General features: G+C 52.6%; 1 protein-coding gene across 5 annotated transcripts in view; it reads right to left on the bottom strand.

The window, feature by feature from the left end:
• Window positions 1–25,389, bottom strand: part of ARHGEF2 (Rho/Rac guanine nucleotide exchange factor 2) — a gene marked incomplete at both ends in the record, with an annotated part of 33,248 nt that overhangs the window by 7,090 nt on the left and 769 nt on the right. For 2 of the 5 annotated variants that reach the window (XM_080692910.1, XM_080692909.1), the window contains 12 exons: window positions 2,187–2,356; window positions 4,327–4,403; window positions 7,770–8,018; window positions 8,209–8,326; window positions 8,644–8,769; window positions 8,951–9,201; window positions 10,260–10,406; window positions 10,526–10,635; window positions 11,459–11,588; window positions 12,228–12,291; window positions 12,608–12,675; window positions 14,833–14,977. In XM_080692910.1, the coding sequence (XP_080549036.1) occupies window positions 2,187–2,356; window positions 4,327–4,403; window positions 7,770–8,018; window positions 8,209–8,326; window positions 8,644–8,769; window positions 8,951–9,201; window positions 10,260–10,406; window positions 10,526–10,635; window positions 11,459–11,588; window positions 12,228–12,291; window positions 12,608–12,675; window positions 14,833–14,977 (1,655 nt within the window). Of the gene's footprint in view, window positions 1–2,186; window positions 2,357–4,326; window positions 4,404–7,769; window positions 8,019–8,208; window positions 8,327–8,643; window positions 8,770–8,950; window positions 9,202–10,259; window positions 10,407–10,525; window positions 10,636–11,458; window positions 11,589–12,227; window positions 12,292–12,607; window positions 12,676–14,832; window positions 14,978–15,193; window positions 15,233–25,389 lie in introns of those variants that run through there. The other 3 variants (XM_080692912.1, XM_080692911.1, XM_080692913.1) reach the window with 3 other exon arrangements.

Genomic DNA, 25,389 nt, shown 5'->3' with positions numbered 1-25,389 from the left:
ACCCTTCTACCTCCCAACTACACCCCCAGCCCAATTTTATTTCTTAGTTGGAATAAAATTAGTGAGACATAATGTCTCACTAAGTTGCCAAGGCTGGATTCAAATCTAGGATCCTTCTGTTTCCGCCTCACAAACACTGGGATTACAAGTATGCACCACCATCCCAGGCCCTCTCCTTTTCTTTGCATTGATAATCTTCGTTTACTGCTATATATCTCTCATGAAAATTATAAAGATTCCCAAAAACTGGTGTTAGAGGCATTATTCAGGGTCTATTGTGCAAAAAAAAATCTAATTAGCATTCTTTTTTTTTTTTTTTTTTTTAATGGTACTGGGGATGCAACCCAGGGGATTTTACCTCTGAGCTATACCCCCAGCCCTATTTTTTATTCTTGATTTTGAAACAGGGTCTCACTGAGTTGCAGAGGGCCTCACTAAGTAGCTGAGGCTGGCCATGAACTGCAATCCTTGGGTCTCAGCCTCCCGGATGCTGAGATTACAAGCGTGGCCTCCACGCCCGGCTCAGGAACTCATTTTCAACGTTTTAGTTTGTGCTTTGACTTTTTTTTCCAGTCACAATTAGACACAGTTGACTGCCTCAGTCCCTGCCTCTGAGAGATTTGCTGCGTTAATCCACCCACCAGATTCCTCCTGGCCTCTATTGTGTTAAGTTTCTTGTAGTATCAATGCTTTCATTATCCTCTTTTTGATTCAATTTTAGAAAACAAAGGTAAACCGGGCATGGTGGTGCACGCTTGTAATTCCAGTGCTTGGGAGGCTGAGACAGGAGGATCGCAGTGGTTCAGGATTGGATCGGCTACTTAGCGAGGCTCTCAGCAACTTAGCCCTGTTTCTAAATAAAGTATAAAATAGGTCTGGGAGTATAGCCCGGAGGTAGAAAAGCCCCTGGGTTCCACCAATCCAAAGAATAGTCCTCTGCCTGCAGACCAGGATGATGATGCAGTGCGGGCTGTCCTGCTGGCGGGCATGCACGCCAAGTGCCAGCTTGGGCATTCCTTTTGCTTATCAGTTCATGGCCTCATTTTAAGGGTAGTTGGGCTTTGTCGGCATAAAACATATGACTTTATAGGACAAAAAATACATGCATGCCAGGCGTGGTGGCGCACGCTTGTAATCCCAGCATTCAGGAGATTGAAACTGGAGGATCGCAGTTCACAGACAGCCTCAGCGAGACCCTGTTTCAAAATAAAATAAACAGGCCGGGCATGGTGGCGCACGCTTGTAATACCCACACTTGGGAGGCTGAGGCAGGAGGATTGCGCAGGTTCAAAGCCAGCCTCAGCTACTTAGTGAGGCTCTCAGCAACTTAGTGAGACCCTGTTTCCAAATAAAATATAAAAATGGGTCTGGGGGTATAGCCCGAAGTAGAAAGCCTTTGGTTTTCACCCCCAGTACCACAATAAAATAAAATAAAATAAAATAAAATAAAATAAAATAAAATAAAATAAAAAATAGGGCTGGGGGTGTAGCTCAGAGGCAGGATGCCCTTGGGTTCCATCCCCGGTACCTCAAAAAAAGACCCACCGAGCTAGGCGCAGTGGATACAATGCCTATAATCCCAGTACTTGGGAGGTTGAGACAGGAGGATCACAGGTTTAAGGACAGCCCCAGCAAAGTGAGACTCTCACTAACCTTGTGAGATGCTGTGTCAAAATAAAAAATATGCCGGGCGTGGTGGCGCACGCTTGTAATCCCAGCATTCTGGAGGCTGAGACGGGAGGATTGCGGTTCGCAAACAGCCTCAGCTACTTAGTGAGGCCCTCTGCAACTTAGTGAGACCCTGTTTCAAAATAAAGAATAAAAAAAATAGGGTAGAGGGTGTAGCTCAGAGGTCGAATGTCCTTGGGTTCCATCTCCAGACCCAAAAAATAAAATAAAATAAAAAATAAAATGGGCTGAGGGTGTGTAGTTCAGAGGTAGAATGCCCCTGAGCTCAAAGCTCAACCCCCAATGTCACACAGACATACACAGACACACGCACACGTGTGCACACACAGACACACACACACAGACACACACACAGACACACACACAGACACACGCACGGTGACATCTTCTTCTCCCTAGACCTCCGAATGCTGGGTTCTGTTCCAGGGCTTACCACAGCCCGAGACCTGATGCTCTGGGTGCCCCGTGCCCTTGTCCACCGCAGGGAAGACACTCACACGCGCACGCTCTGCTGGATGACTCGGATCCAGGTGCTCCGGTCATCCCGGGATGCAGTGTGCACTTCGTACATCTCCGGGGGAGCCGCGCTGATCAGAAACATTCCTTTTTCCTGGTTGGCGATATCTCGCACGATCAAGTTTTGCAGTGACACCACAGAGGGCTTGTCCTACAGGCAGGGAAAGGGAGGGATGAGCCTGGGAATTCCGTCCTTTGCGGTTAAGTTTTTTTTTTAATACTAGAGATTGCACCCGGGGGCATTCTGCCTCCAAGCTACATCCCAGTGTATTTATTTATTTTAGGGTTTTTTTTTTTTTTTTTGGCAGTATTGGGGATGAATCCCGGGGCATTCTACCTCCGAGCTACACCCCCAGCCCTATTTTTTATTCTTTATTTTGAAACAGGGTCTCACTGAGTTGCAAAGGGCCTCACTAAGTAGCTGAGGCTGGTCACGAGCTGTGATTCTCCTGTCTCAGCCTCCCAAATGCTGGGATTACAAGCGTGAGCCACCACGCCTGGCTACCAGTCTTTATTTATTGGTACTAGAGATTGAACTCATGGGTATTCTACCTCTAAGCTACATCCCAGCTTATTTACTTATAATTTTGAAGCAGGGTGTCACTAAGTTACTGAGGCTGGTCTCAAACCTCAACCTCCCAAGTACTGAAATTATAGGCATACGCCACCACACGTAGCGAGTTTGGTTCTTCAATCCTGGAATACCCAAAGGATTCAAGAAGACATCCTACAATATTAAGTTAAAGCCCAGGCTTTGGTGCCAGCCGAAAGGACTTAGACTTCTGTGAGGCTCTTGACAAATTATTTAACTTTAAGCTTTACTTTTGTTTGGTTTTGGTATTGGGAATTGAACCCAGGGGCATTCTATTTTTATTTTTAATATGCTTTAATTTGTGCATTATAGTCTTATATCATAATGGAAATCATGTGACAGCGACAGACATGTACACAGAACTTGGCCCCCCCCACACCTCCCCATCTTCCCCTTCCCTATACAGAGTACTGAGATTTACGCTGGTATTTTTACATATATACACATAGTCGATGATTCTATTAATGATTCTCACTTTTCCCCCTCCATTTCACTTAGACCACCTCCCTGGCTCCAATAGAGTTTCCCCTCCATTATCTGGAGTTCCTTTAAAACCTAGGGGTAGGCCAGGCGTGGTGGCGCACGCTTGTAATCCCCGCGCTTGTGAGGCTGAGACCAACCGGAGGATCATGCAGCTTCGAAGCCAGCCTCAGCTGGTTTAAGAGACCCTGTTTCCAAATAAATATAAAATAGGTATTGGAGTGTAGCCCAGAGTAGAAGGCCCCTGGGTTCCACCCCCAGTACCACACACACACACACAAAAAAAAAACCCTAGAGGCATTCTCCTTTGACCTATACCACCAGCCCTATTTTTATTCCTTGTTTTGAAACAGGGTCTCACTAAGTTGGGAAGGGCCTCACTACTTGCTAAGTCTACCCTCAAACCTGCAATCCTCCTGCCTCAGCCTCCCAAGTATTGTTATCACAGGTGTGAACCACCAAACCCAGGTCAGCTTTACTTTGATCGTCTATAAAATTATGATGCTAAGCCAGGTATGGTGACGCACGCTTGTAACCCCAGCACTTGGAAGCTAAGACAGGAGGATCTGGGTTCGCAGTCAGCCTCAGCTACTAAGTGAGGCCCTTAGCAACTTAGTGAGACCCTGTTTGGGTGCCGGGCGTGGTGGCGCATGCTTGTAATCCCAGCATTTGGGAGGCTGAGACCGGAGGATCGCGGTTCACAGACAGCCTCAGCTACTTAGTGAGACCCTCTGCAACTTAGTGAGATCCTGTTTCAAAATAAAGAATGAAAAATAGGGCTGGGGGTGTCTTGGAGGTAGAATTCCCCTGGGTTCAACCTCTGGTACTGCAGAATAAATAAATAAATAAAATAATGTATGCTGATAATGGTCCTTCTACACAGGTATAGAAGTGGCTGCATCCTATAACAGTATCTGCTAGCTCTTCCAGTTTTGTTTTTTATCGTATTATAGCACCAGCTACAACAATCAACTGCTGGACTCTGGAGGACTCCGGGGCAGGAGGCAAGGGCCTGAAATGCTTGTCTGCGCTCTGAAAAGAGGTCTCACCAGGGCAGGGAAGATGTACTTCTGGTCCTTCTCCTGGAGAAATACCAGCACATCCGTCATCAGCAGCATCAGCACATCTGGCCGGGGGATAAATACAGGAGAAGAGTCACACTAGAGGGTCTGAGCATCTGCTTCCCTGTCCCAGGGACCAGGCCCACCCCGTCAGGTAGAGCCTCGATTCCCCTCCTGGCCACCCTCCCCCCTCTGGTTACTTCTTCCGCCACCTTCCCCTGACAGTGCAGAAACAAAAGAGAAAAGAAAGACTCATGTGTCACCAGACAGAGCAGCCTCCTGAGCCAGGAGAGGCCACAAAGGATCTTCTTTTTCTTTCTTTTTTTTTTGTGGTACTGGGGATTGAACCCAGGGGCACTCTACCTCCGAGCTTATACACCCCCAGCCCAATTTTTTTATTCTTTATTTTGAAACAGGGTCTCACTGAGTTGCAAAGGACCTCACTAAGTAGCTGAGGCTGTCCGCGAACCCAGATCTTACAGTCTCAGCCTCCTAAGAACTGGGATTACAAGCGTGTGCCACCACGCCCGGCTATCCTGTAATCACAAAGGGATTCTCCTGTGCCTTTAGAGAAAATTCTTCAGCACACTGATTCAGGTTTCTTTTTTTCTTTACTCTTTTTCTTTTTTTCAAAGTGGTGCTGGAGTTTGAACCCAGAGGTATTCTACTTCCAAGCTATACTCCTAGACCTTTTTATTTATTTACTTACTTTTTTTTTTTTTTGCGGGTCTGGGGATGGCATTTGACCTCCAAACTACACCCCCTGTCCCATTTTTTATTCTTTTATTTTGAAACAGGGTCTCACTGAGTTGCAAAGGGCCTCACTAAGTAGCTGAGGCTGTACGCGAACCGCGATCCTCTGGTCTCAGCCTCCCAAATGCTGGGATTACAAGTGTGTGCCACCACGCCCGGCTTCCTATTTTTTAATCTTTATTTTGAAAGCAGGTCTCACTGAGTTGCAGAGGGCCCCACTAAGTAGCTGAGGCTGGCCGCGAACCGCGATCCTCCGGTCTCAGCCTCCCGAATGCTGGTATTACAAGCGTGTGCCACCACGCCCGGCCTTTATTTTTATTTTGAATCAGGGTCTCACTAAGTTGCTTAAGGTCTGGCTAAGTTGCTGAGGCTGGCCTGGAACCTGTGATCCTCTTGTCTTAGTCCTCCAAGTATTAGGATTATACTGTGCCCAGACTGATCTCAAACTTCTGAGGTCAAATGATCCTCCTGCCTCAGCCTCCCCAGTAACTGGGTCCTCAGGTGTGCCCTACCACCCCTAACAAAGCCCTAGATTTCTGTGAGTCATATGAGTCTCAGAACAAGAGGGGCTGTTTTTTCAGCATCTCAGTTCCATGTCTAATATCTTACCAGTAAAAGATCTTTTTAGGTATCTGACCTAAATTCCCCTGACCCTGGCTCAGTCTCACTTCCCACTTTGTTCTCCATAGGGAGGGAGAAAGTGAGTTTCCTTTGGTGAAAAAAGGCCCGAAGGCCAGGAGAGGTGGTGCACACCTGTAATCTCAGTACTTGGGAGGCTGAGATAGGGGATGTAGGTTCGAGGACAGCCTCAGAAAGTAGTGAGAATCTCATCAACCTAGAGAGACCGTTTCCAAATAAATAAAATCGGGCTGGGGTACAGCACAGAGGTAGGTACCTCAGAGTTCAGTCCCCAGTACAACAAAAACAAATAAATAAATGCATGCTTCCAATCCTTAGGAGGCTGAGACAAGAGGACCGCAGGTTCACAGCTAGCCTCAGCTACTTAGTGTGGCCCTCTGCAACTTAGGGAGACCCTGTTTCAAAAAATAATAAATAAATAAATAAATAAATAAATAATTGGGTCGAGTGTGGTGGCACATGGATTGTAATCCTAACATTTGGAAGGCTGAGACAGGAGGATCACGGTTTGTGGACAGCCTTGTCTATTTAGTGAGGCCCTTTGCAACTCAGTGAGACCCTGTCTCAAAATTAAGAATAAGCCAGGCGTGGTGGCACATGCTTGTGATCCCAGCATTTAGGAGGCTGAGACTGGAGGATCGCAGTTTGTGGACAGCCTCATCTACTTAGTGAAGCCCTTTGTAAATCAGTGAGACCCTGCTTCAAAATAAAGAATAAAAAGTAGGGCTGGGGGTATAGCTCAGTGGTAGAATGCCCCTGGGTTCCATACCAAGTACTGCAAAAAAAAAAACACTAAAAGGCCAGCCTACACGGGTCATCTGTACCCCTTCCCCCATTTCCCTGGGCCTCCCCAGGCCCTCCACGGGAAGGAGGTAACAAAGTCCAATTCTGTGAAACTCGTAAGAAAACACACACTCACTCTTTGCCCTTGGGGATCTTCCTAAACTGTAGGCACACAGAAGGGGAGGCTTCTGCTAAGTCTTCAGAAATGAAGCTCTCCAGCCTGGCTATTTTTAAACACTCCCCCCACCCCCTGTGCTTTATATTCTTAGTGCTGCGTGGGAGGGAGGGAAGGAGAGAAAGGGAGGGAGGGACAGCCTGGGGAAGATTGACAAATACCCAGGCCGGCCTAGGAGGTACTCCAGGACATGGGTACCGAGGCCCCAGCTACCCCAGTTTCCAAACAAAATGTAAAATAGGTCTTGGAGTATAGCCCAGAGGTAGAAAGCCTCTGGGTTCTACCCCATGTACCAAAAATAAAATAAAAAAATAAAAACAGGGAGCCGAGCATAATGGGATTATGTTCGTAATCCCAGCATTTGGGAGGCTGAGACAGGAGGATCACAATTCACGGCCAGCCTTAGCTACTTAGTGAGTCCCTTTGCAACTCAGTGAGACCCTATTTCAAAAAATAAAGAATATCAGCCGGGCATGGTGGCGCACACTTGTAATCCCAGCATTCAGGAGGTTGAGACATGGAGAATTGTGGTTCGAGGACAGTGTCAGCTACTTAGTGAGGCCCTCTGCAACTCAGTGAGACCTGGTTTTAAAATAAAGAATAAAAAATAGGACAGGGGGTGTAGCTCGGAGGTCAAATGCCCCTGGGTTCCACCCCCAGACTCACAAAAATAATAATAAAATAAAAAATAAAAAATAAGGCTGGGGGTGTAGCTTGGAGGTAGAACGCTCCTGGGTTCCACCCCCAATACTGCAGAATAAATTAATTAAATAAATAAATAGCCGGGCATGGTGGTGCACGCTTGTAATCCCAGCATTCGGGAGGCTGAGACCAGAGGATTGCGATTCGCGGACAGCCTCAGCAACTTAGTGAGGCCCTCTGCAACTCAGTGAGACCCAGTTTCAAAATAAAGAATAAAAAATAGGGTAGAAGGTGTAGCTCGGAGCTCGAATGCCCCTGGGTTCCATCCCCAGTATTGCAGGGGGGAAAAAAAAAGCAAAGAAAAAAGGGGAGAGAGATCCTAAGGGTCGATGGCCCCCCACACTCTGACTCTGGCCCTCCACCGGGCCAGGCCACTGACCTTTGAAACGCCCCGTCGCTGTCTTCCAGAGCAGGCAGCCATCATGGATAAGCTTTCGGCGCAGAAGCTCCTCTCGGCCGAAGGGACCCTTGCCAGGCACTGGGGCCTGGGCCCGGGGGTCCATGCGGTTGTAGATCTCCTGCAGGCGGGCCCCTTTCTCCAGCTCATGCACATCCTGGTCCACATTGGACAGTAGCTCCTTCACCAGCCCCAGTGCCGCCGTCAGGTCCTGGCGTTCATCCTCGGCCCCTGGATCCACAGGGCGCACGTCAGGGATGACTCAGCCAGCTTCGCTCCAGCCCCACTTCCCATAGGGTGGGGTTTCCGCCTCTAGAGTCTGCCGCAGCCCGCACCCAACACCTTCCCTTGGCCGTCGTGAGCCTGTCCTGACCCTGGGTACCCCTGCGCCGCCTGCCCCTCCGTGTTCTCTCTTACGCACCGTGGGAATGCTGCAGGATGCGGTTGATGAGCACTGGGTACTTGGTGATACGCTGGGTCACCAGCAGGATGCACTCCTGGACCCCATGCCGCTTCAGCACGGCCGAACGGGTCACTTTCTACAGGGGAAGAGATGGGGCTCAGGGTCGCAGAAGGGGCATTTAACTCCTGCCAGCCCAGAAACTCCGACTGGAAACAGATCCCACGGCCACAGGTTTGCAGCAAGGACCAACTCAACCAAGTAGTGAGAAGTGTGTGGATGATGGCTCACCCACTGAGGGGCGAAGGCAGACAGGGCCACAGGTGGACAGGTGCGCCGGGCTGCGAGAGCCCGGCCACCGCGTGGGCCCAGCTCAGGATTGCTGCCCCGTGCATGGGAAGCTGGGTGTCTGTCACAAGAGGTGGCTTGGAGCCAGGTGGGGTGAGGTTTGCTCACCCGGATGAACTGCTGGAAGCGTTTATCTCGAGCGTACAGCTCCTTATAGAGCTTTAAGGCCTTGGTGTGGCGGCTGCAGAACTCTGCGTAGGTCTTACGCATTTGCTCCGCGCTGGGACCTGAGAACTAGAAATCCGGAGAACAAGAGTAGGTCAGGACACCCCCAAACCAAACAGTATTCCCTGGACCCACGTCTGGCCTCCCACCTCTCCCTTCTGCCCTTGGGGTTTGTATGGAGATAAGAAATGCTTCCCCCAGTCCAGCCACACCCCCTTCCACGCACACGCCCGGGATCCTGCCTCCCAACCTGGCTGATGAGCACGTCCCCCAAGCGATGGATGACAAAGTTCCGGGTGCTGCCGGGGCTCAGGGCCTGGCGCCGGCGTTCTAGAAGCTGGCCGAGGAAGCGCGTGTGGATGTCGCTGAGTTCATCCACGCAGGGGAACAGACCCTGGACCACTCCCGGCTCCAGCTGCAGCTCCTCCAGCATCCCCGTGCGGAAGAGGCGGGTCATGATCTTCAGCGTCCGCACGTGGTGGAGCTCGGTCTGGATCAGCTCTGTGAAGTGGGGGACACGCGGCCTTGAGCTCTCGACTCCTGGGCCCTAAGTGCATCCCTTCAGAGTTAATGTCTGCATGACTGTGGTCTTAAGACAATCTTCTTTTTTTTGTGTGTGTGTATATAGTACTAGAAATCAAAATCAGGGCCATTCTTTCTACCTCTGAGCTACACCATATTTTTAGTTTGAACGACAGGGTCTCACTAAGTTATTGTTTTCTTTCTCTTTTTCTTTATTATTATTATTTTTTTTTTTTGGGGGGTGCAGGTCTGGGGATGGAACCCAGGGGCATTCGACCTCCAAGCTATACCCTCTGCCCTATTTTTTTTTATTCTTTATTTTTGAAACAGGGTCTCACTAAGTTGCAGAGGACCTCACTAAGTAGCTGAGGCTGTCTGCGAACCACGATCCTCCAGTTTCAGCCTCCCCAATGCTGGGATTACAAGCGTGCACCACCACGCCTGGCTTTTTTTTTTTTTTGGCAGTACTGGGGATGAAACCCAGGGTCATTCTACATCCAAGCTACACCCCCAGCCCTATTTTTTATTCTTTTTTTTGTGTGTGTGTGTGTGTGTGTGTGTGTGTGTGTGTGTGTGTGGTACTGGGGATGGAACCTAGAAGCGTTCTATCACCAAGTTACAACCCTAGTCCTATTTTTTATTCTTTATTTTGAAGCCGGGTCTTATTGAGTTGCAGAGGGCCTCACTAAGTAGCTGAGGCTGTCTGCGAACCGCAATCCTTCAGTCTCAACCTCCCGAGTGCTGGGATTACAAGCGTGTGCCACCACGCCCGGCTTACTGCACCCGGTTTACTGTCTTGTCTTCTCAAACTGTAAACTACGTTAGGGCAAGAACCATGTGGTGTTTGCACATCCCCAGCTGTGGTGGGCAGGCAAGAGGCAGAGTGAGGACCGAGTTGAAGGAGGAATAAAGATGGAGCCTTGGAGACCAAGGGCACCAAGCAACTCAGCGCCAGGCAGGGTCACGGTGCCGACCCGTTAGGAGGGAGAGGTGGGGCTGGCGGGACGGGGTGGGGGCGGGGGGGGGACCTGGCTCACCGTAGATGACATCCTGTTGCTTCATCACCTCCTTCTTATGCTGCTGCAGGAAGCTCCCATCCACAGCCAGGCTCCAGGAGTCCGCGGCGAAGTCCTTCTCGTCCATCTCAAAGTCACTCATGAGCTCGTTGTAGATCACCTCTGCACCTGCGCACCAGTCAGGCAGCGACTCAGGGCCCTGTTCTTACCACCGGGTCCCAGGCCCTTCTCTGGATCCTCTCTCCCTGCCCTTCCCCAACGCGCATCCCTGGCTGGGGCACACTCACCTTCGTCGATAAGGGATTCCACCGACAGGGTTCGGTTCCGCATGTTGAGGGAGTCGGTGGACTGGGAGAGGATCCGGCGCAGCCCCAGGGGAGACTCATCGTTGAAATGTCTGTAGGAAGTGGAGGCTGTCTGTATCACCCCCGCTCAGGCAAGAGGCCCCTCCCCAGGCAGGGATGGAGAGGCAGTTACCCTAAATTCTTTAGACGCTTTTTTTTTTTGTACTGGAGATTGAACCCAGGAGCATTCCACCTCCAAGCTACACTCCCCAGTTCTATTTTTTTTTTTTTTTTTTGCAGTACTAGGGATGGAACCCAGGGGTATTTTACCTCCGAGCTACACCCCTAGCTCTACTTTTTATTCTTTATTTTAAAACAGGGTCTCACTGAGTTGCAGGGGGCCTCACTAAGTAGCCGAGGCTGGCCATGAATTGTGATCCTCCTGTCTCACCCTCCCAAGTGCTGGGATTACAAGCATGTGCCACCATGCCCGGCTCTTGTTTTTTAGTTTTGAAACAGGGTCTCACTGGGTTGATGAGTCTCACTACTTGCTGAGGCTGTCTTCGAACCTAAAATCCTCCTGTCTCAACCTCTAAGTTCTGGAATTATAGGCATGTACCACCATGCTGTTTTTATTGTTGTTGTTTTTCTAGATTTAACCTAGGGACATTCTACCTCTGAGCTACACCCCCAGCCTATTTTATTATTTTTTGAAACAGGGTCTAGCTAAGTTGCTGAGAATTTCCCTACTTGCAAAGGCCGGCCTCAAACCTGCAGTCCTCCTGTCTCCGTCTCCCAAGTCCTGGGATTACATAAGTACGCCACCATGCCCACCTGTCTACAATTCCTGAACTCAGGTATATTCAAGGACCTCTGAGCACGCCTAGGGCTCCAGTCTCTGCTGCCTGGCTCCTGTGCACCCAAACGCAGGCTCACCCAGCAATGTTGGTGGTGGAGACACTCTTGGCCAAAGATAAGGAGGATCGGCCCCGGCGAGAACCAAGGAGAGACTGCCGGAAGCTGTCGGAGGGGTAGATGGCAGAGGAAGGCCGCTCCCGGGTGGTTGCTGTTGGGCAGAGATGCGGAGCGGACAAACTTGAAACTGCGGCCTTCGCAGGATTCCGGCCTCCCGAACTCCTCGGCTAGAAGCAAGGCCTCCTCTCCCACACCCACACTCTCATATGGGATAAGACGGTTGCAGCATTAACGATAAAACCATCACTCATCTGTGCGGTCCTCAAAGTTCATAGAGACCTTTCTCTTGCCCTGTCTCCTCCCCCAAACAAGTCTATGTGCAAACTGAGGCTCAGAAAAGCAGAGTCCCATAATGGGCGACCTGGCCGGTGGTGAGCAGGCCCGAGGTTCTGCTCCTGCTGCCTGGGCTCTATGCTCTCTCTGCTACACTGAAGCTGTCCGAAATGACGCTTCACAGCTGCCCAGGACGCCGCTTTCTGATAACAACAACACAGGATGCGGCCAAGCTCCGGGGACCAGCATCTCATCTCCCACTCCCACCGGGGCTTTCCTGTCCTGTCTCTAAGCCCAAGCACCCGGACCAAGCTTCAGTCTCCTCTAGTGGCTCACACTGGGACAGACGAGGGTGCTGTGACTGGGGATGGCCTCAGGGGGGCAGCAGAGCCTATGGGCTGGCTGAGCAACCTGGGGCCCGGGGTCCCAAGGGGCTCCCCCATTTCCCACTACTCACTTTTACTGCGAAGAGAAACCGACTGCAAGGCCGTGTTATTCTTTAGCAGAGCGGCTTTCTGTTGCTGCGAGACAGAGAGACACCAGGGACAGCTGTCACCCAAGGATCGTCCCCTCGGCACGGGGCAGGAGCTGGGTGGCCGGCCCTCGGGGAGAAAGCCCACACCGTGGGTATAGGCTGGGCATCGGGGTGGCCGAGCCGGCGCGGTGTGCATGGCGTAAGCCTGGCCCACTGGGGCCTGTGGACTGGGGTGGGGGATCCGGGCTGCCCCGTGGAGAGGGGGGTGAGGAGCACAGGGTGGGGAAGGGTAGGCCTGGAAGGCCCGAGGGTCCCAGACTCACTACCCTCTCCCCCAGCCCTCGCCCGCCCTGCAGTCTCACCTTCTGCTTGACCTTGGTACAGTTGGCCAGGGTGTCTTTACAGCGGTTGTGGATAGTCACATTGCAGGCTGGGAGGGCGGGGTAGAGAGGGTGAAGGGAGGGCCAGGTGGTACAGGAGGGGACACACCCACATGCAGACACCCAGCTCCCCCAGGCCGTGGTGTCCTTGGACACTCTCCCCTTCCCAGGAGCCTGGGCCATGGTCACACCCCATGCCCTCTCCTCCGGCCTCCCTCTTCCTTCAAGCAGGAAATGAAGAGAGAGGGGGGATCTGGGTGAAATAAAATCACGCCATCAGGAGGGGTGGGCAGCCCTGAACTCAAGATGGCCCAGGGGTGTGCGAGGGTGGGAGGGGTTCGCACTGCCAGAAGCGCAAAGGAGGTTGAGCGGGCAGATGGGCGAGGACTCCCACAGAACAGAAGGTGTGCAGAGGCGGCGGGGACCGGGGCTAGGGCAGAGGGGACATTCGCATCCCCTCGCGTGGAATGAACGCATACGCGTCCTCCTTCACATCAGACCCTCCCTCTTTCCACGGTACTGGGGATTGAACCCAGGGGCATTCTACCTCCGAGCTACACCCTCAGCCCTCTTTAGTTTTATTTATTTTGAAATAGGGTCTTATTAAGTCGCTGAGGCTGCCCTTGAACCTGCCATCCTCCCGCCTCAGCCTCCCAAGTACTGGGGTTGGCCGGCGTGCACCCTCATGCCCAGCCCCATCAACCCTTTGAGGCTGACCCCACTCTGTTCATCTTGCAGATGAAGACCTGTCTGGGAGAGGCTAAGTCACCAGCCCAGGTCACAGAGCTGATGGAGGAGCGTGCCTGAAGCCCAAGACCATGCTCTGGCTGCAGCTTCGCAGCCCAGGGGCTGAGGTCCCGGGCAGTTCACCCAGCCCATAGCCCGCCCTGCCTGCCAGCCCTCTGTACAGCTCCAGCCAGGCCGCCATCTCCCTTCCAGGCCTGGGGAGTCGTGTTCCCCACGTAAGGCAAACCCACAGCTCCCACACTCCATCTGCTCTCCCAACCCCCTCTCTACCTTGCCATGGGGTAGGAGAGCGGAGCGCGGCCAAGCCCCGGCTGGGACCGCCGCTGTCCCTTCCCCAAAGTGCCCTCAGCCCTCGGCCCTGGGCAGCTTCCCCTCCCTGCCCAGCAACACAGGAAGCTCTGCTAACTCCTCCAGACAATGTCCAGTGCCGGTGCTCACTTCCACAAATACAAGGTGAACAGGGTGGGGCAGAGGGGTAGACAGGCAGTGTTGGGGGGGCTACAATGGGGTTCACCCCCACCTCGAGCTCCCCTTTCCCTACCCCCAACACCTAGTGTCTCTGGATGGAACCTCCGCTTTCTACCTGCTCTCAAAATAGCACTGCCCGCCTCCCCAGTTCCCTTGGCAACGAGTTTCCGCATTGGGTATTTTGTCAGGTCTTTAGAGGGATCGAGATTGGGGTTCCCATCTCACCCTCCTAACTGTAAACCGAGCAGTGAGGAAGTTGGGGGGTGGCCTCCCTGGTTCCTCTGGGGGTTCCTTTCCCCCAAGCAACTGGAGACGAGAGCTCTCGCCCTGCCGCTTGGTCGGTGGCGGGTCACCATACCTTGATCTAATTAGCGGCAAAAATGGGGAGGCGCTGTGGGAGGGGTGCTGCTGCGGAGGCAGGAAGGAACTCCTCCCTCACACGCTCTAAATTCAGGGCTGCCCTCGACTCTGGGGCGGGAGTGAGGATGGGTGTTCTAACCCCTCTTCCCCTCTGCTGTCTCATCAGACTGGAAATTTGAGATGGAGAGTCCTAATCCCATTCTCTCCTTGAAACACCACAGTGAGACTCCACCCCTGACCAACAGAAAGGAAGGGGCTGCTCAAGTCCTTGATGCCCAGACCTGCCGGGGGAAAGACGGGCAGGACCAGCTGGGAGCCTGGCAGCTTCCTCCCCAGTCATCCTAGCACATTTCTCTGCTTTTCCCATGGTCCCCAGCCCTCAGCAGCTGTCCAGGGAGCAAGCAGGATGCCTGGCAGTGACAGCTGCATGGACAGCCTCCATCCCAGCCTCCCTGCACCCACATCCCCAGATAGACTTGCTCATGCCGCGTGCCAGCGGCTGCCACCCTCAGAGTGTAAGGCAGGGGACCAAGGGACCAAGCATCTGGCCCCGGCCCCAGCTGAGGCTCAAGGACACATAGACAGATCGGGTGGGTGGCCAGGAGGTTCACATGCGGGGCCAGACGACTTACTTGGGCAGATGAGGGCTTCCTTGGCGGTGATGCTCTTGTTACAGGCATAGCACATGGTCATGCCCGAAACCGAGATGGTGGTGAAGAGGTGCCCATTGGTATAGCGGGCATCCTTGGCTTCCTTCATCTTCTCCTTTTCCCGGGCCTGCAGAAGGGATGAGACACACAGGGAATGAGGATGGACGATGCCAGGGCACCCAGAGTCTAGAGACCCGGACCAAGGGCAGAGATGCCTGCCTGGGAGGCTGGAAAGACACCAATTCCTAACGCGGAGCCTGCCACAGTGTGCCAAAGGCAGCTGGCCAGGCGCCACCGGGCCCCAGGATGGTCAGTCCCCAAGGGCTTCCAGGTCCGGACCCACCTGGCCCCTGCGGCTGGGCTGCCTCCTATTGCCACTCATGTCCCTGGCTCTGGCTCTCCGCGTCCTCACTCCACCTCCCAGCCCTGGCTCCGCTCAGCCCCCGGGCTGCTGTACTCTCTTCTCTGTACTGGGGGAAGATGCGCAGAGAGGAGGGGAGAGCGGCGAAGCGGAGGGTGCCAGCTCACGAGCGCTTTCCAATCTATGGGAGTGAGCTCTTCTTATAACCATGACAACCGGTACTGGAGACTGGCTCTGTGGCAGTCACCGTGGGGGGGCGGGAAGGGGAGGGCAGGAGATCCCCTTATTAGATTGACTGAAGGGGCATCCCAAACCCAGGGGTCAGAATCCTAAACCTCTGCCTCTCCCGCCCACACCAGAGTCAAAGCCCACGGGGACACCGCTTTGAGAGGCAGCCTGTCCCCCGCTAACCTTTAGCCATGGGGAGCCTGGTTTGTGGCTTGGGACTTTGTGTGTGTGTGTGTGTTACTAAGAAATGAACCCAGAAGCATTCTACCTCCAAGGTACAGCCCCAGACCGATTTTCTTTTTTTGTGTGTGTGGGTCTGGGGATGGAACCCAGAGGCATTTGACCTCCGAGCTAACCCCCTGCCCTATTTTTTATTCTTTATTTTGAAACGGTCTCACTGAGTTGCAGAGGGCTGCACTAAGTAGCTGAGGCTGTCCACAAACTGCGATCCTCCAGTCTCAGCCTCCCAAATGCTGGGATTACACGCATGCGCCACCATGCCCGGCTTATTTATTCATCTACTTTGGGAACTGGAGGTTGAACCCAGGAGCATTCTACCTCCAAGCTAAAGGCCCTTGCTAAGTTGCTGAGGCTGGCCACAAACCTGCAATCCTCTTGTTTTAACCTCCCAAGTACTGGTAGTAAAAGCACACTTTATTTACATATTTACTTATTTATTTAGTAGCACTGAGGATTGAACTCAGGGTATTCTATCTCCAAGCTACACCCCTAGTCCTTTTTTTTTTTTTTTTTGGTACTGGGGATGGAACCCAGGGGCATTCTACCTCTGAGCTAAACCCCCAGCCCCATTTTTTATTATTTTGAAAGAGGGTCTCACTGAGTTGCAAAGAGCCTCACTAAGTAGCTGAGGCTGGCTGAGAACCACGATCCTCTTGCCTCAGACTACCAAATACTGGGATCACAAGCGTGCGCCACCACGCCCGGCTGCCCTGACCTCTTTTCTGTCCCTCCACAAGTCCCTGAGCTTCCCAGAAGCCTGAGAGATGGGGAGACCACTGGTGTGCAGACCCTTTCCTGCTCCCACCTCCGGTCTCTGGGAAAAGCAGAAGCTGACCACGCCCAGGCGAGGCACTGGGTACTGGCTGGGATCTGGGGACACTGGCATTCAGGATGCGGGGGAGGGGAGGCCCAGACAGAATAGGGAAGTGTGCAGGCCCATGTCAACAGCACAGGGGTCAGAGGGCACAGGCCGAGAGCCGCCCCTCAATGTGGGGGCTGCCAGCCCGGATCCCCCCCATGCGCCCCCAGCCCTGCACATCTCTTTCCCTCTCTCCTGGTCTCTCCATGGCCTACCCTCTGGGCTCAGGCTCTCCCTCCTTGGGCTCCATTTCTGCTAGGGCCTCTCCCTCCCCAACTATGGGCATCCCTGGCTCCCCTCCACCCCTGGCAGATGGCTCCTCCTCCCTAGTCCTGTGCACGAAGGGGAAGACTCCAGAATCTAGTATCACAGCCTCCCTTTCTCCTTTGATCCCCCCCCCCCCCCGGTACTGGGGATGGAACCCAGGGACATTCTACCTCTGACTTACACCCCAATCCTAGTTTTTAGCCTTTTTATTTATTTACTTTTGAAACAGGTCTCACTGAGTTACAAAGGGCCTCGCTAAGTAGCCGAGGCTGGCCACGAACCATGATCCTCTGGTCTCCACCTCCAGAATGCTGGGATTACAAACAAGCGCCACCACACCGGCTTTTTATTCTTTATTTTGAAACAGGGTCTCACTGAGTTGCAAAGGGTCTCACTAAATAGCTAAGGCTGTCCAGGAACCGTGATCTTCCTGTCTCAGCCTCCCAAATGCTGGGATTACAAGCATACACCATGCCCAGCTTGTGTGTGTGTGTGTGTGTGTGTGTGTGTGTTACTAGGGATTAAACCCAGGGGCATTCCACCTCCAAGCTATAGCCCCAGCCCTTTTTTTTTTTTTTTTTTTTTTTTTTTTTTTGGTGGTACTGGGGTTCCTGGAAGCCCTTCTACCTCTGGGCTACACTCCCAGACCTATTTTCACATTTTTATTTGGAAACAGGGTCTCCCAAGCCAGGGCGCACGGCTGGCTTCGAGGCTGCGTGATCCTCCCGTCTCTGCCTCCCAAGCCTCTGCCTCCCAAGCCTCTGCCTCCCAAGCGTGGGGATTAAAAGCGTGCACCACCACGCCCGGCTAGCCCCAGCCCTTTTTATTGTGAAACAGTCATGCTAAATTGCTGAGGCTGGCCTCAAACCTGCAATCCTCCTGTCTGAACCTCACAAGGACTGGGATTATAAGAGTGGCTTTTTTATTTAATTACTTAATACTGGAGATTAAACCCAGGAACACTTACCACTGAGGTGCATCCCAAGTGTGTGTGTGTGTGTGTGTGTGTGTGTGTGTGTGTGTGTGTGTGTGAGAGAGAGAGAGAGAGAGAGAGAGAGAGAGAGAGAGAGAGAGAGAGGGAGGGAGGGAGGGAGGGAGAGAAATATGAATATACTGGGGATTGAACTCAGGAGTATTCTACCTCTGAGCTATACTCCCAACCCTATTTTACTTTTAATTTTGAAACAGCAACTCAGTAAGTTGTGGAGGGCCTAAATTGCTGAGGCTGGCCCCAAACCTGCTATCCTCCTGTCTTAGCCTTCCAAATACAGGATTACAGGTGTGCACCACTATTATTTATTTTGCAGAACTGGGGATGGAACCCAGGGAATTCTGCCTCCAAGTTATACTCCTAGCTCAACTTTTCTTTCTTGCTTCTTCCTCTTTTTTTTTTTTTTTTATGGTGGTACTAGGGATGGAACCCAGGGGTATGCTACCTCTGAGCTAACCCCCAGCCATATTTTTAGTCTTTATTTTGAAACAGAATCTCAATAAGTTACAGAGGGCCTCACTAAGTAGCTTAGGCTTGCTGTGAACCTGCGATCCTCCTGTCTCAGCCTCCCAGTTACTGCGATTCTAAGTGTGCCCCACCATACCCAGTTCCCCCAGCCCTTTTTTTTTTTTTTTTGGTGGTACTGGGGTTACTGGAAGCCCTTCAACCTCCGGGCTATACTCCCAGACCTATTTTATATTTTTGAAACAGGGTCTCTTACACCAGCATGGCTGGCTTCGAACCTGCGTGATCCTCCTGTCTCCGCCTCCCAAGCGCGGGAATTACAAGCGTGTGCCACCACACCCGGCTTCCCCAGCCCTTTTTAAAAGTTATTTATTTGTCGTACTGGGGATAGAACCAAAGACCTTGTACATGCATGGCAAGTGCTCTACCACTGACCTACACCCCTTGCCCCCTATTTATTTAGGTACTAAAGATTGAAACCAGGGGTGTCCTACCTCTGACATACACTCCCACAGACCCCCCCCTCTTTTTTTTTTTTACTTTGAAATAGGATCTCACTGAGTTGCTGAGGCTGGCCTTGAACCTGTGATTCTCCTTTCTCAGCTTCCTGAGTGTCAGGATTTCAGGAGTGAGCCACCACACCTGGCCGGCCTTTCTTTTAGGTAGCTATCTACAGTTAGGTACCTATACTGGTACCCAACCTACCTGAATCACTGGGAGGTTGCTTGTTGATCTAATCCTCTCACGGTCCAAAGTATAGCTCTCTCATTGACAAAATGTTTTTTACATCAAATTTGCTTCTGAATAATAACCTTGAAGAGCAAATCCAAATATTTCTTCCCGCTCACTACCACCTACTCTCTTTTCCTTCCTGCCCTCCCAGCCTTCTCTATGACACAGACTGATAGTATGAGCATGTGTACCCAGCACTGTGACGCACACCTGCAATCCCAGCACTTGGGAGGCTGAGACAGGAGGATCGCAGGTTCAAAGCCAGCCTCAGTAACTTAGCAAGACCCTCAACAATTTAGCAAGGTCCTGTTCCAAAATAAAAATAAGCAAATAAACAATAAAAAGGGCTAGCCAGGCGTGGTGGAGCATGATTGTAATCCCAATATCCAAGAGGTTGAGACCAGAGGATGGCAGTTTACAGACAGCATCTGCTACTTTGTACTTTGTGAGGCCCTCTGCAACTTAGTGAGACCCTGTTTCAAAATAAAGAATACAAAATAGGGCAGGGGGTGTAGCTCAGAGGTAGAATGCCCCTGGGTTCCACCCCCAGTATCCGCCAAAAAAAAAAAAAAAAAAAAAAAAAAAAACACGTCAGGCCAGGGCCCCCCCCCCCCGAAGGGTCAGAGCTGCAAAGCCCTTCCCATCCAGGCCTCTGCCCTCCGTGGCTGGCACTCACCTGCCCTGCCAGCTCTGTGCAGACTGGCAAAGGGCGAGAGGCCCAGGGCAGCCGGTCTGGAAGCGGTGCCCTGCACACTGCCCAGGTGCTCTGGGCGTGGCCTCTGCCCCCTTTCCACACTCACCCGCTCTTGAAGTGACCCCCTCTCGAGATGGGCCAGCAGCGGGCAGCAGCCACAGCAGCAGCACATCCCAGCGTGGGCACTGCCCAGAAGCAAGCTGTCCTGGCGCCGCCTAGCACTATTGTTCCAGAGGTGTCCTGTGCCCGCCCCAGGGCTCTGGCTGCCGACCTCTACCGCTGAACTGAACGACATCAGCCTTTTTATTATTACTATCATTTGTTTATTTATTTTTTGCGGTACTGGGGATGGAACCCAGGGGCATTCTACCTTTGAGCTACAGCCCCAGCTCTTTTTTATTCTTTATTTTATTTTATTATTATTATTATTTATTTTTTTTTTTTTTGGTGGTACTGGGGTTCCTGGAAGCCCTTCTACCTCCGGGCTACACTCCCAGACCTATTTTTGCATTTTTATTTCGAAACAGGGTCTCCTAAGCTAGCGCACGGGGCTAGCTTCGAACCTGCGCGATCCTCCTGTCTCTGCCTCCCAAGCGCGGGGATTACAAGCGTGCGCCACCACGCCCGGCTATTCTTTATTTTAAAACAGGGTCTCACCGAGTTCACAAAGGGCCTCACTAAGTAACTGAGGCTGGCTGCAAACCACGATCCTCCTGTCTCAGCCTCCTGAATGCTGGGATTACAAGTGTATGCCCCCAGACCCAGCTTATCTATTTACTTATTTATTTTGTGGTACTGGGGATGGAACCCAGGAGTATTGCACCTGCAAGCTACACCCCCAGCCCAATTTTTCAGTCAATTTATTTATCTATTTCTATTTTTTTTTTTTTTTGCAGTACTGGGGATAGAACCCAGGGGTTTTCTACCTCCAGGCTATACCCCAAACCCTATTTTTGATTCTTTATTTGGAAACAGGCTCTCACTGAGTTGCAAAGGGCCTCACTAAGTAGCTGAGGCTGTCCCCGAATCGTGATCCTCTGGTCTCAGCTTTCGGAATGCTGGGATTACAAGCTTGCACCACCATGTCCGGCTATTATTTATCATTATTATTATTATTACTACTATTATTATTATGGTTAGTAGGCATTGAGCCCAGGCACATTCTATCTCTGAGTTACACTTCCAGCCGTTGGGTTGTGTTTTTTTTTGTAATACTAGGGATTGAACCCAGGAACATTCTACCTCCGAACTACACCCTCAGCCCTATTTTTTATTCTTTATTTTGAAACAGGGTCTCACTGAGTTGCAGAGGGCCTCACTAAGTAGCTGAGGCTGTCTGCAAACCGGGATCCTCAGGTCTCAGCCTCCTGAATGCTGGGATTACAGGCATGTGCCACCACGCCTGGCATTGTTTTTGTTTTGAAACAGGGTCTTGCTAGGTTGCTGAGAGTCCTGCTAAATTTCTGAGGCTGTTTTGAACCTGAACTCTTCCTGTCTCAGCCTGCCATTTTTATTATTATGATGTCTGCATGTGGAGCTGGGGGGTGGGAACTGGGGATGGAACTCAGGGGCCTTTTACCTCTGAGCTACATCCTTAGACCTATTTTATCTTTTATTTGTAAACAGGATCTCATTAAGTTGTTGACAACATCACTAAGTTGCTGAGGCTGGCAACAAACCTGTGATCCTCCTGTCTCAGCCTCCTAAGCACTGAGATTACATGTATGTACCACTACCATGCCCAGCCATTATTTTTTTGAAACAGGGTCTTCCTAAATTGGTGAGGGTCTTGGTAAATTGCTGAGGCTTTCCTGGAACCTGTGATCCTCCTGTCTCAGCCTCCCAAGTACAAGAATTAGCCAGGTGTGGTGGCGCACGCTTGTAATCCCAGGATTTGGGAGGCTGAGACAGGAGGATCGCCCAGGTTCAAAGCCAGCCTGGGCTACTTAGTGAGGCTCTCAGCAACCTAGTGAGACCCTGTTTCCAAATAAAATATAAAGTAGGTCTGGCAGTGTAGCCTGGACATTGAAAGCCCCTGGGTTCCACCCCTAGCACTACACACTCACACACACACACACACGCAAAAGTACAAGGATAACAGGCCTGCACCACCAGGCTGGGAGGCCGGGCTTCCCTTTTGTTCTTTATGAGAGTCTGAGCCTTCAGCCTCCTCTCCCTCTCCTCCTGAAGGGTTCCCTTCTCTTCCTTTTTTATATTTGGGAGGGCACTGGGAATTGAGCTGGGGGCATTCTACCTCTCAGTGACCCCTCTAAGCCCTTTTTATTTATTTTCAAGAGGGTCTTGCCAGGCGTGGTGGCACACTTGTAATCCCAGCATCTGGGAGGCTGAGTTCACAGTTCGTGGACAGCTTCAGCTACTACTTAGTGAGGCCCTCTGCAACTCAGTGAGACCCTGTTTCCAAATAAAGAATAAAAAATAGGGCTGGAGGTGTAGCACAGAGGTAGAATGCCCCTGGGTTCCATCCCCAGTACGAAAGAAAGAAAGAAAGAAAGAAAGAAAGAAAGAAAGAAAGAAAGAAAGAAAGAAAGAAAGAAAGAAAGAGAGAGAGAAGGAAAGAAGGGTCTTACCAAGTTGCTAAACTGTTGGCATTGAACCTGCAATCCTCCTATCTCAGCCTCCCAAGCCCCGGGATTACAAGCCTGTGCTACCTACCACATGTGGCCGCTTCTCACCTCTCATCGCCTTACACTGATGGATGAGAACCCAGACATCCACAAGGGACAAGGGACAAGGGACAGGGTGACGAGGAGGCCGGGCCTTTGGTTCCCCAGCGGGCCACAAGCTGGCGGGAGGCCCCATGATTGATTGTGCCGACTCTCCTCTCTGCCACCTAGTTCTAAACCCAGGCCTCTGGGGGTCTCCAGAATCAACTACCCCCACCCAAAGGGCAGCGCCCCTTCTTCCAGCTGGCGAGGCCTGTGCGCGGCCCCTCTGTACAGCAACCACAGGGCTGCGGTTTGAGTCACTTGTGGCTCAGCCTGGGACATCAGGGTACAAGGACACTGAGTCATGGGGGGGTGGGCTATAGGGCCAGGAAATGAGGAGGGGAGGTTTCTGACCGAGGAGGGAAGGGCTTGGGTGGTCCCCGCCTGGCCCTGCTCCCTTGGGAGATACCAGAAACAAGAAGAAAGCAGGAGGCTGAGATGGCCCAGTGGACGGCTAAAGCAGATGCCAGAAACAACACAGAAAGCCACCACGGAGCACACAAAGGCACTTAATAAATGCTTGCTTAATGAATGACAGGGAGGCGGACCACGAGGGTGGGCGCATCTGTGGAGCCAAAGAGGGGCGCCAAGTGCCGTAGAGAAGAGACACCACGGGCCTGGTCACCCTGGACCCCAGCCCGCCCCCCCACCCGGCCACACCTGTCAGGCCAGGAGAGAGACAAGGGGGGCAATCCAAACAGACGGGCATTTGTGCAGATGAACAATAGCGGTGCCAGGACTCCCTGCCCTCCTGGCACAGGGCAGGCCGGCTGGCTTGGGAGGGGGGCAGCTGCAGCCTCCCCACCCCCGGCCCTCCCCCCAAGAGACACAAACAAACCCAGAGGCCGCAGCAGCTCCTGCAGGCCTCTTCCCTCACCAACTCCAGACACGCTGACCCATCCACCTCCGCGGGCTCCTGGTGACTTCGGGGGCTGGCGCTAACACCTGAGCCTGTCCTCCCATCCGGAGGACTTGGAAGCCCACTGGTAGGTGTCCCTTATTCCAAACACTAACTTTCGACAGCTGGGGGCAGACAGATGCAGAGAAACACACCTCTATGCGTTGGTACAGGAAACGCACACAAGTGAGATTCACACATTCAAATTTGTCCCTTCCCCACTCCAAGGTCACACAGTTCCAGAGCCAGAGGTACGGAGACCAGTCACCTCTGGAACTCCTTTGGTGGCCTGGCAGGCCCCTCCCTAGGTGCCCCAAGGCCCTGGCAGTCCCCAGGGACTTCCCTAAGCATTCAGCTCCCCCCCCAACCTTCAAGACCCCTCGAGTAGTCTTTCTATACCCCCCCAAAAATCTCTGCGGCCTCCCGGAGGTCCCCCAAATCCTCAACTCTCCCCCAAAGCCATCAGCCCCCTCTGGGCTCTCTCCTGGGTTTCCCCAACCACCCCCACACCACCCTTCGGCTACACTCCTCCCACACACAAAGCCAGCCACCTCTCCAGGCCTCAGAACAAAGAAAGAGGCTCTCCTCACGCCCCAGCCCACCTGCCCGCCACACACGCCAATGCTGGGGTCCTGCGGGGTCCCAGGGCAGACCCCAAGTCTCCAGCATCATCCCTGTGTCCCTGGCTCCTGTTTAGCAAAAAAAAAAAAAAAAAAAAAAAAAAAAAAGACCCTTTGTTCCGAAGAAGGACGCTAAGGTTAGGGTTTGGGATGGGAGGAAAAACAGAAGCGCTGGGACTGGAGGAGACAGGAAGAATGGAGGGGTGGAGGCAGCCTGGAAGAATTGAAATGGGAGTGGGAAAAGGAAGCATGGGGTGGCTGCAGAGATCCTAGGAGACTGGGGAGGAGAAGGGGCAGGTTAGACTTCAATCCCTCCTTCCTGGAGGCCGGGGAGGGATGGGGAGGTGGAGCGCCCGACCTCAGCGCTGACCCATCCCCCCATGTAGGTACAGGAAGACCATCTTCCTCAAAGAATCTAGCTTCCAGCGGCCCCCTCGGCTTCCCACCACAGTATAAAAAGAAAGGAGACAGCTGGTACGCTTGGGGGAGGGGGAAGAGGGGACCCAGGGTTTGTTGGCTAAGAACCAACCCTCCCCCCTTGGGTAACCACAGCTTTCCGGAGGTGGCCCTCCCCTTCCGACCAGCCCAAACTGAAAGCCGCCCTCCCCTGGTGGCCTCCTGGCCCTCTGGGAGCCACCCATTCAGACCCCAGCTCCCTACCCCAGCCAGATTCCCAAATAACCCCTCCATGGCCAACCCAGGATAGGAAAAGCCAGACTATGGGGTCCCCAGTCTCCTCGCTATGGGAGAGGTCCAAAAAAACAACAGGTCCAAAAAAATAACAGGGCACAGGATCCGGGTATCTGGCCTCCCACCTCCCATTAATGGAGAGAGGACCCCAAGTATTTACCTTCCCTGGACCTCTGTCTACACCCTCTGGCCAGGTCTGCCCCCCAAGTGGCTTTCCTTTTTAGGGTGGAACCAAATTTCCGCGGTTTCAAAAAGCCTCTCCCACCCCCTTCCCTCCCTGGCCCTGATCCAGGGTCTCGGCTCTAACGGTTGCAAAAATAAACAGACTTTTGGAGGCCTGGCCCGGCCGAGGCGGCGCCCGCCACCTCAGTTCTCCACGCTTTGACCACCTCCCCAGGGCCTCTCTCTACTCAGATCCCCAGAGTCTTAAGACCTTCTTCCCTGTCCACACCCCAGGATGGACCCCGTCCCAAATTAGCAACCAACCAGGCAGGTAGCCTGGGGGAGGGGCGCCCCCCCCAGGACTGCAGGGGGTGCGGCTGCCCTCCTGTGGATAAGGCGGCTGGGGCAGGGAGGGCGGCCGAGGGTGAATGTAAGCAACTCTGTGCTGGCGCCCTGGGGAACCGCTGCCGGCCGCCACCTCCCCCACACCTACAAATCCAGGCTGGGGTGTGGGTAGGTCACAGCATTTGGGAGCAGGCCTGGGTACACAGACCCCTTTCTAAGGAGTGGTCAGGAGGTCAGGCTGGGGAGGGGTCGGATAATTCT

This window comes from Muscardinus avellanarius (assembly GCF_963383645.1).
Source record: "Muscardinus avellanarius genome assembly, chromosome: 3".
Lineage (NCBI taxonomy): Eukaryota > Metazoa > Chordata > Mammalia > Rodentia > Gliridae > Muscardinus > Muscardinus avellanarius.
The sequence above is the reverse complement of the archived record's forward strand: the minus strand, read 5'-3'. Positions and strand labels throughout refer to the sequence as shown.